This window comes from Drosophila rhopaloa, unplaced genomic scaffold (genome assembly GCF_018152115.1).
Source record: "Drosophila rhopaloa isolate 14029-0021.01 unplaced genomic scaffold, ASM1815211v1 contig_47, whole genome shotgun sequence".
Taxonomy (NCBI): Eukaryota; Metazoa; Arthropoda; class Insecta; order Diptera; family Drosophilidae; genus Drosophila; species Drosophila rhopaloa.
This window is the reverse complement of record NW_025335142.1, coordinates 545,466-555,725: the sequence shown is the minus strand read 5'-3', so window position 1 is coordinate 555,725 and position 10,260 is coordinate 545,466. Positions and strand designations below refer to the sequence as shown.

Sequence of the window (10,260 nt, the reverse complement as noted above, 5' to 3'; positions counted from 1 at the left end):
CCGTATGAACGCTGAGATCTCGGAAACTATAAAAGCTAGAAGATTGGCATTTTGCATGTAGATTTTAGAAGTTCCTACGCAGCGCAAGTTTGTTTCAAAATGGTGCCACGCCCCCTTTAACGCCCACAATCGCTAATATACGATTTTAAAAATTTAAATATTTCGGAAAAGTAAAAATGCAGTTTTATTGTGTTTATCAATACCTATCGAAATGTAGAAAACAATTTTCAAATCGGACCATTCGTTAAAAAGTTATGCGTGATCAAAGTTTCTATCTCCATCTCCCTCGCACTCCCTTTAGCTGAGTAACGGGTATCTGATAGTCGGGGCACCCGACTATAGCGTTCTCTCTTGTTTTTTTTATTATTTACAATTTTTTTTTACTTTTTTACAAGTAGCAAACTAAAAAGCTACAAAAAATTACAAACTACTTTAGGTTTTCACTATACAGGAAGTTATTTACCAATTCTAATTTCAGAATTGGGATTGGTAAGCTTAGATTGGAGCGCTTGAAAAGTGTTTGGATACACAATTAATTGAATTGCAATATCTACAATACATGTTTTATATTAGCAATATAATCAGGCACTAGCTAGACAATGTTTTCCCTTCAATTGCAGCTATTTAAATAATTTGATGTTCATTTTATTTGTTTTCTTTAAGTTTAAAATGTCTTAAAATGCAATTTGAAAAGATTATTGTTCCAAGTTATCTGATAACACTTTTGGACCTGCAATATGTTGATTTATAGTTTTTGTTTAATCTTTTTGTTTAAGCACTTGAACTTTATATCAATTTGAATTGTCTGATTAACTAGTTTTTAAAGTTTTTGTTTAATTTGCAATTTATTAACTTTTTAAGTACCAATTTTTGTTTTTCACTTTTCTAGTTGCAGCTGAAAAAATGTTTCAAGACACAGCTAATCATTATTTGATATTATCTGGCAATTATACTCTATAATGTCTGTTTTTATTTGTCTGTGGATTGCACTTATTGCCCTGTTTATTTGGCACTTTTCATCAGGCGACTGCTAGCAAAGCATTCGCCAAAGAAGCGATCCAACGAATGATACAAATGCGGACGCACATTGGTCAGACCATGGTCCTCATCAGCGTAGCTCTGTAAAAGTATTTTTGTAATGTGAATTATCATGAATCGGACCAGTAAAGAAAGGTACTTACAATCTGCTTAAAGAGAATGTCCTGTCGCTCCAGATTTTTGGCCAAGATCATGGCCTGTTGGTAGTGAACATTGTCATCCAGTGTGCCATGAACCAGTAAATATTTCTTGCCCCGCAGTTTCACGGCCATTGTGCTTAGTCTGGAATTGGCATAGCCAACCTCATTCGTGTTAGGCAGACCCATATAGCGCTCTGTGTAAATGGAATCTGTGACGAAGATGTATTTTTTAGATAGGTTACTAAAAAACTAACTAAAGAAGAATAGCTACTCACCATAGTAAGCCCAATCCGTGACGGGAGCTATCGAGGCTGCACATTTGAACACTTTGCTTTGATCATTGGCCAGAGCCATGGCAGCTGCGTAGCCACCATATGACCAGCCCCAAATGCCGACGTGTTCAGCATCAATGTAGTCGTACATTTTAGAGAGGGCTCTGAAAAAATTGTGGGTTATTAATTAAAAAGTTTTCTTGAGTTTTTTCTGAAAATCAACAATTTTTGGTTAAATTCTATGGATAAGTAAAATGCAAAACGAAAAATATGTCTGAATAAAAAGGCATAAAAAATGTAAATTTAAAAAATGTTTACATTTTTTAACCTTTTTTAGAAACATTAGGTATTTATTTTTTTGGAAACACAGTTTACTTCACCCAGGTAGGAAATACTAGTACCTGTAGCAACACTAGTACAAGCCTAATCTTAAATTACTAATTTTTCGTATGGATTTAACTTACTCTGTAACGTTAATTTGGTCACTGATCTCCACGGTGCCTAATTTTAGGTAGATGGCATGGAGGAGACTCTCGCCCCGGAGTCCAGATCCTCGACCATCGATCTTGGCATAGATCACAGACTGATTTGAGGTCAGATAGGTGCCCCAGTCCACCATCCATTTGTTGGTTACCTTCATAAAACAAGGAATTGTTAAATTGCATTATTTTCCTCAGTCTTTGTCTAGCTCACAGAGTAGGAATCTGGTCCTCCATAGACATCCACAAGCATGGGGTATTTGGTTGCGCCACTGGTGTCCAAATTGGGAGGCAGCTGGAGCAGAACCTTCGCCTGGAAGCCACCGTCAATGTTCACTGTCAGGATCTTGTGCGAAGGCATGGCCACGCCCTTCAGTTTGGCACGAAGGCTTTCATTGGTTTCCCAGTCGAGCACATTCGAGATAACTACTTGAGCTGCACAATGAACAAGACAAATAAAAATTAATAGAATAAGTTTCAGTTCTACTAATACAAATGTTTTTTACACCGAAAAATCATTTAATATGAAACCCGATTTAAAACATGGGCCTACCCAGGGTTTATAATTTTACCAATTTTGTGGATCCTCGGCAAGTCAAAGTTTATGTGCACTTGCAGCTGTTTTAAAAATTAACTATTCCTATGGCAGCTGTATGATATAGTCGTCCGATTTTATTAAGAGTAAAACCGTGATTTTTGAATCGTTAGAGAGAAGAAACCATGAAGTTATACTTATATTACTTTTTTTCCCTATCGTTCCTATGTATATAACTAAAATTTATGAAAAAGCTAAAAAAACTATATGTCGGAGTATATGGATATTTTCTGTCTCTGCAGGATTTATATGCCGATCCGGGCTGTTTCGACTTATATACTACATGCTACACAAATAAGGATTTTTTTAAAGTTTCGTAAAAACAGAGCTTTTAAATTGAGGGCATAGTTTGCAAAGAAACGGACAGACGGTCCTTCTTTTAGGGTCGGAAATGTACCCTTTAATGCCTTCTGGAAGGCTATACAAATGTGCTTGGCCAAACTTACAGTTTTCAAACTTCCACTCGCATATGTGGCTAGTTGGAATTCCGGGGCCCAGCGAGGTGATCACAATGTGGTTCTTGTCGTTGAAGGTGGCCGAGAAGTAGGTCTGCTGTACATCCCCGGACTTGATCAGGTTGCAAGTGAGGCACTTGGGGCTCTGTTTGGCCAGCGCCCGAATGGCGTACAGATGCAGCTGCTCGGGATGATCCTCCGTGTTGGCCGTGTAGAAGATAATGTCGTTGTCCCCGTCCCAGTGCAGGATGCTGTCCACCACGTACTTGCCCTCGGTCAGGGGTTCCAGCGTTTGTAGCTCAGCACTGGACACCGTGGAGCTAAGCAGCTGGACGTGCTTGTAATTGTTGTGCGGCAGGACGAAGGCCAGACGGGAGCCGTTGCGGTTTCGGAAGGGAGCGGTATAGAGATCAACCCAGCCGGTCTTCGATTCCGCGCTGTAGATCTGCAAGAGAATATAGAAGTATAAAAATATTTTTTTTTTAGATTTAATTATTAAAAATTAATAGTTCCGTACAATTCCACTTCACATCCCAATATATTTCTATTAATAATTTAACAAATGTTTTATAACAATTTGACCTATTACGGTTTTTCAAGTTTTAAAAGAACAAAATAGTAAAGCTATAGTGTAAAAAATTTATTAATAAAATCATACCACTAAAATACCTTTCAAACAAATTTTGTATGCGAATAAAATTGTATAAATTTTAACAATGAATGATGACGATTATATGTTCATCAATATAGGAATCATATTGTAAAATAAAAACGTTGATAACTATTAAAACTTTTGCCTAACTATAGATGAGTGTATACTTTATGGCTCACTAAGTAAGTTATACTGTTACATATAAATATAAAAAACTTACCACCTTCCTGGTTAGCCCACTGAAAGTCACGACATACGCGGCATTCTGAATGCGGTTCATCCAGATGGACAGGACATTGGCATCATCCACCCAACTGACCACGGTTACAATATAGTCTGTCTCCGTATTAAGCGCAGCTGGCACCGGCATCACGGTCACAAAATCCTTACCAGCAACGGCCCTCTCCAGATCGACCATCACTAGTTCCACTCGCGGATTCGACGATCCGGCCTTGGGATATGCGATCACCTGGTGCAGTGGATACTGATATCGCAGATCTCCGGCATCGCCGTAGTAGGGGAAATTGATCGGATGCGTGGACGAGTCGTCGAACTTGATGAAGGCCAATTGGGTGCCCGACGGGTTGAACCACGTGGCCACATTGGAGCTGAAGACCTCCTCCTCGTACACCCAATCGGGAATGCCATTGAGTACACCCGTCTGCTCATCGCTGGTGAGCGCGATCTCCTGCTCCAAAGCACTCTCCTTATAGTACAGATTCCGGTCGTAGTTGATCACCAGGGCATTTCCCGCCGGCGACCATTGTACCATGCTCAGATACCGCTGCTCGTTCTGGATGGTCAGCGGAGTAAACGTTTTCGTGTTCAGGTTGTACAGGTCGTACTCCGCGAGGAAGCTGTACCGGAAGTTCTTCCTGTAGTTCTTGGCAAGCAGCAGAAACAGCCCATCCGCAGACTTCTCATACAGCACATAGTGCGCGGAATTTTCGAGCAGGACGGAACGTACTCCCGTCTTGGCATCGAACTCCATGATAGACTAAAAGACACCAGGGGGAAAAAATATTAATTTTAATTACGGTCTAAAATTGTAAGCTTCACTTGCTAATGACTTATGCACTACTTTATTTCGGTTCCGATTTTAGGTGCTAAAATGGTTACATTCAAAAAGTCTTGTATAATATTATAGTTACACTCTAAGAAATGATTTTTCTTTTTATTTTAAATTACAAAAAATAAAATTATTTTTTACTTTTAGTTTTGTTTTCCAAGATAAGTTGGGAGTTTGTATTTAACACTAAAATGTTTACATTTTTAAATTATTTCGAACTTTAAGCTACGATAGTAGATACTTTCAAAAAGTCTTGCATTCTTTTTTAAATGACAAATTATATGTTTTTATACCCTTGCAGAGGGTATTATAATTTCAGTCAAAAGTTTGCAACGCAGTGAAGGAGACATTTCCGACCCTATAAAGTATATATATTCTTGATCAGCATCACCAGGAGAGTCGATCAAGCCATGTCCGTCCGTCTGTCCGTCCGTCTGTCCGTCCGTCCGTCCGTCCGTTTCTACGCAAACTAGTCCCTCAGTTTTAAAGCTATCTGCTTGAAACTTTCCAAAAGTTGTCTTTCTATTGCAGGCAGTATATAAGTCGGAACGAGTCGGATCGGGCGACTATATCATATAGCTGCCATACAACTGAACGATTGGAAAAGCCATAACTTTTGTGTTTTTAAAGTTAGGAAGTTGGGATTTTCTATGGGTTTTATTTTGGCCAATCAATCCGACCTACCGAATTTCATAAGCATCGGACGACTATATCCTATTACCGCCATATAACTGATTGATCGGAAATGCCATAACTTTGGTGTTTTTAAAGTTAGGAAGTTGGTATTTTCTATGGGTTTTATTTTTGGCCAATCAATCCGACATACTAAATTTTATAAGGATCGGCCGACTATATCCTATAGCCGCTACATAACTGATTGATCGGAAATGCCAAAACTTTGGTGTTTTTAAAGTTAGGAAGTTGGGACTTTTTATGAGTATTAAGAATGCATCATATGAATAATTTTTGAGAATATAATTTACAGAATATTCTGCCAGGGTATATCAACTTCGGCTCCGCCCGAAGTTAGCTTTCCTTTCTTGTTTTCTTTTAATTTTAAATTAAAAAACAAATTTTTATTTTATCGTTGAAACTTTGTTTTTAAAAATGATTTTATGTCTTATAATTTCTGAAAATATTTTTTTTGGGAAATAGTAACAAACAAATTTGAATTTGTATTAACTTACCGCATTCTCTTTGTATATCAGACTGTTGCCGTTGCTCCAGCTGCCGTTGAAGCGCTTGGCATATAGGTGGCCGTTAAGAACATCCTCCAGATTGATGGCGTTATTGGAGTTTGAGTCAGAGTCGTCACCATCCTTCTCGTCCGTCCTAAGAATGAACACAAGGGCGGTGGCCAAAAGCGCTAACGCAATGACCGCCGTCACAACGCTCAGGATTATCCGCACCCGACGCTTCTTCTCCTTGGTATGCATCAGATTCTGTTCGAGGGAATCAAAATTATGGAAATATTAGGAAAATAAAATAAAAGGGTTATCCTAAATTTAATTTTGAATTTTTATTAAATTCTTTTAAGAGATCAACAAATACGTTGCTATTCTTAACTTATTTATTAAACCAAATAGGAGAATTTAGGTATGGACAATAAAATCCAAATCCATTCTTCAAATATAAATACATTTTTTTAACTATATTTTATTATTAGAATTTCGTTCTGGCAAACTCTATGCACTTCGGAGAATTAAGTTTCTATTTAATATTTAATGGCAAAATAATTATAAGAGAATATTTATGTAATCGTAATTTTAAAAATTATAGAGTAATAGAGTAAGCTTTTTGTTAAAATATGTTTTGCTCCTAGGACCATAAATGCTCATATTGGCTTTTCCCACAAACGGAAATTAGTAACAACCAGTTAATAAATAACGAAGTTTACTGCAACAAACTTGAAAATAAATTATAGTGAGAAACCAGCGAGTTCGTTAACCTTTTTTCATGCATGGAAATTGGCATTCATTTCGAACGGTCTTCGTTTCCTAGTTTTCCGTTCACATTTCTGTAGTCAGCCACCTTCTGGGCTGACCAAAAAAATGCAACTTGGCCAGGCCAAATTAAAAGGCTCGAACGAAATGCGCACTTTGGCCAATTTGGGTACAATCTTTCTACCCAATCAGCGACTCCAGGCACGTATATACATATATATATGTATTATATGGAAAGTAACGTTGCGCATGCGCAATGACTTTTTCTTTCTTATATCCATTCGCTCAGCGCGTTCCACTCAACTCGCTGAAACCACAGCAAAATGCATAAGACATGGTAGGAGAGATTTGGGATAAGGTTATGTAGGGAGATGGAACGGCAGCCAAATGAGTCCAAAAAGTGGAGAGCGAAAATGAAAGTAGTTTTTTGTTAACCAAACTCCAGTCTGGGTCGCCGATAACTGGTTTGTGCGCTGGTCAGTATACTGAGTATGTACAGGTAAAATGGGTGGGAGAGGGGGTAAGTGGGGACTCAGAGCGATTGCCGCATGACGTAAGTAAATAAAATCAGAAATTACTTTTTTCGTATCGAGCACATTTTTGTTTAACCTGTCTGTTGTTTCGCCAAGTTTGTTTGTTTCTTTTACATAATTTTACATTACGCGACTAAATAATTGAAGTTGTCCACGCCCCAAAACGACAAATTCATGTAGCGCTTTTGTTTTTGGTTTTTTCCATTTTTATTTATCTCGGCTTCGATGTGATAATTGAGCTGTTGAAATCTATCATTAAACGAAACGCTTTTGCACTTTACTGATTTCTGCTTTCAGCTTTTTTGTCAAATCATGTCAATGGATTTTTGGCAGAGCATGATAGTTTTTTGTGATTATTTAATGGTATTTGTTTGTTTCAGCTCAAGGTTATGGTGTCTTTTGTGGCCTGCAGCTGGAGAAGTTTTTTATGGTTTGTGTTCTTTATTTTGGCTACTCCAATTCATAGTATGAAGCCAAAATTTGTGCGTCGCCTGAATACATTCTGCTACAAATAAGTTTAACAGACAAACTTCCTTAAAAAAACAATGCCAATTGTGGGAACATTTTGATAAAACATTTTTAAAGTTTCCCCTCAAGAATAGAAATCACTTTCCAATTAAAGCTCCATAGTAAAACCCCAGGCTTGGTTATTTTCATCATTTTCTCTAAGGCCTACAAAAAAATAAATTTTCATTTTTCAAGCGATATATTTATACCCGTTACTCGTAGAGTAAAAGGGTAAATTGTATTCGTGCAAAAGTATGTAACAGCTAGAAGGAAGCGTTCCCGACCCTATAAAGTATATATATTCTTGATCAGGGTCACTAGCCGAGTCGATATAGCCATGTCCGTCTGTCCGTCTGTCTGTCCGTATGAACGCTGAGATCTCGGAAACAATAAAAGCTAGAAGATTGGCATTTTGCAAGCAGATTCTAGGAGTTCCTACGCAGCGCAAGTTTGTTTCAAAATGGTGCCACGCCCCCTTTAACGCCCACAATCGCTTATATACGATTTTAAAAATTTAAATATTTCGGAAAAGTAAAAATGCAGTTTTATCGTGTTTATCAATACCTATCGAAATGTATCTCCCTCGCACTCCCTTTACCTGAGTAACGGGTATCTGATAGTCGGGGCACCCGACTATAGCGATCTCTCTTGTTTTTAATTAAAAAATATTTAATTTCATACATTAACATTTACAAGTATTTTAGGTTAATACATAATATGTTTTATATCGTTAAATATAGGTATACAAAATAAAAATAACAAAAATATTAATTCCAATAACCTGCACAATAAAAACTACTTGTTTACCACACCAATATGAAAATAACATTATTAAGAATTCTGGAAAAACCAGTTATACAAACTCAGCTCGGCTGCACCTTTTGGCATAGCCACGTCTACATACAGAGTGCATACATTTAATAATTGCACTTTATCGAAGCACTACAGAAATGCCAGCTCACAAAGGCAAAAGTCGAAGAAAAGAACAAGTAACGAAGTCGAAAAACCAACGACACGTGTAGGGGATTCCCCATTGACCACGTAGCTACTCCCCAAATCTCTTGGATAAATTATAGTCCCAACGAGGCACAACTGGCAACGTCGAAGACATGTTAGTTACAACTTTGCAGCATTTTATATGTTTTGCCATGGCATATGTACACACAATTTATGGTTCCTCTTGGATTTCAATGCGATTGGGATTTGAGTTTGTGGGAACAATAGGAAGAGAATTTTATTCAAATTAGAAGTGGGTTTTGTTTTGGAAGTTTTTTAATTAGTTATATTGTATGGTAGGTTTAACAGGCTTATAAAGCTATTGATAGAGAAACATTATTGAAAAGTTATTATTAAGAAAACATTAAAAATTCGTTTTTGATAATTTTATCAAAAATTTCTTAAAAACTAACGTAATCAAGCTTTAACTTATCGTTAATTTAATACAAATCTGACTGACAAAAATTAAAATAAAAGATATTAGTTAGTACAATTTGCGTTTCAAATTACTTAGTCAATTAAACCAAAGAATGAAATGTAACGTATTTAAACAAAATGTAAAAACACAAAGTTAACTAAACTTAAATTTAATAACACAGGTGTTTATTAAACAAATTTATTTTAAGAAAATAATAAGAGGGACATAACATAAACTTAGTTTACTAAACATGAATGATTGACCGAACTCCACTCGTGAATCACCTAAGCCTTTGGCTCACTCATGGCAAAATAATCCCCTGAGAGAATTCCATCTTTCACATAAATACAGACATTCTGTTACACTTGCCCACGTTCCTAGCCATTTTATTCACCGGGCTAACGGTTGAACAGCTCCAATCGTATCAATGTCCATTCAGACATTTTTTGGCTTGATTGTTTTGGGATTTCCCATTGAATTCGCTGCACAATGTGCCGCAATTAGTCAGCTACCTGTACTCACCTCACACCCTACATCCCAATCTTGGATTCATTTAATAAATATGAAACTGAAAGGTTTTTGAGAGCTCTATTTTTGCCTGATCCCTCAGCGGAACAGGATTCGTTTGCTGGACTTCCGGCAGTTGTTGGAGTTTTTACCAGCCAAGCTATGTGGAATTTTCCACCCTTGTTGCACCACATGTCGCATACTTGTCCTGCTTCGCTTTTTGTTTAGTCTTTATTTGTCATGTTGCTGCTAGGACATAATCGCTTCCACGTGACGGACAACTATTTGAGACTTCTACCCAAGCCCCTCCACAGGAAAGCCCAAAAAAATTGATGACCCGTTGTCGGGTTTGGGGACTCAGTTTTTCTGGCTTTTTGGTTTTTTTGTCATTTGGCTTTTCATTAAACTACCCCAGAATTAATTAATTTGCTTTGTTTTGGGTGTGTCACTCTTCGGGGGCTCCAATTTGCCCCTGTTTTTTATGCTGCTGCTAATTCTGCACTCATTTAAACGTGTTTAACTAATGAGCTGTACACGAAGGTTGAGCTTGGGGGCCAGACATAATTACTTTAGGTCTAGTGCCAATTGAGCATGAGTAAGTCGTTGATTAAGGAGTGGAAAATGCAGAGCTGGTTTAAGTGTAAAAGTTCATGAAT

At 37.4% G+C, this 10,260-nt stretch overlaps 1 protein-coding gene across 3 annotated transcripts in view; it reads right to left on the bottom strand.

The window, feature by feature from the left end:
* Window positions 1-357: 357 nt before the first annotated feature.
* LOC108041019 (venom dipeptidyl peptidase 4) overlaps window positions 358-10,260 on the bottom strand; it is an 85,005-nt gene continuing 75,102 nt past the window's right edge. For all 3 annotated transcript variants that reach the window (XM_044461564.1, XM_044461565.1, XM_044461566.1), the window contains 8 exons: window positions 5,888-6,142; window positions 3,852-4,628; window positions 2,971-3,424; window positions 2,144-2,364; window positions 1,915-2,084; window positions 1,454-1,614; window positions 1,182-1,387; window positions 358-1,119 (listed from right to left, as the gene is read on the bottom strand). In XM_044461564.1, the coding sequence (XP_044317499.1) occupies window positions 1,003-1,119; window positions 1,182-1,387; window positions 1,454-1,614; window positions 1,915-2,084; window positions 2,144-2,364; window positions 2,971-3,424; window positions 3,852-4,628; window positions 5,888-6,142 (2,361 nt within the window). In that variant the 3' untranslated portion in view covers window positions 358-1,002. The remainder of the gene's footprint in view (window positions 1,120-1,181; window positions 1,388-1,453; window positions 1,615-1,914; window positions 2,085-2,143; window positions 2,365-2,970; window positions 3,425-3,851; window positions 4,629-5,887; window positions 6,143-10,260) is intronic.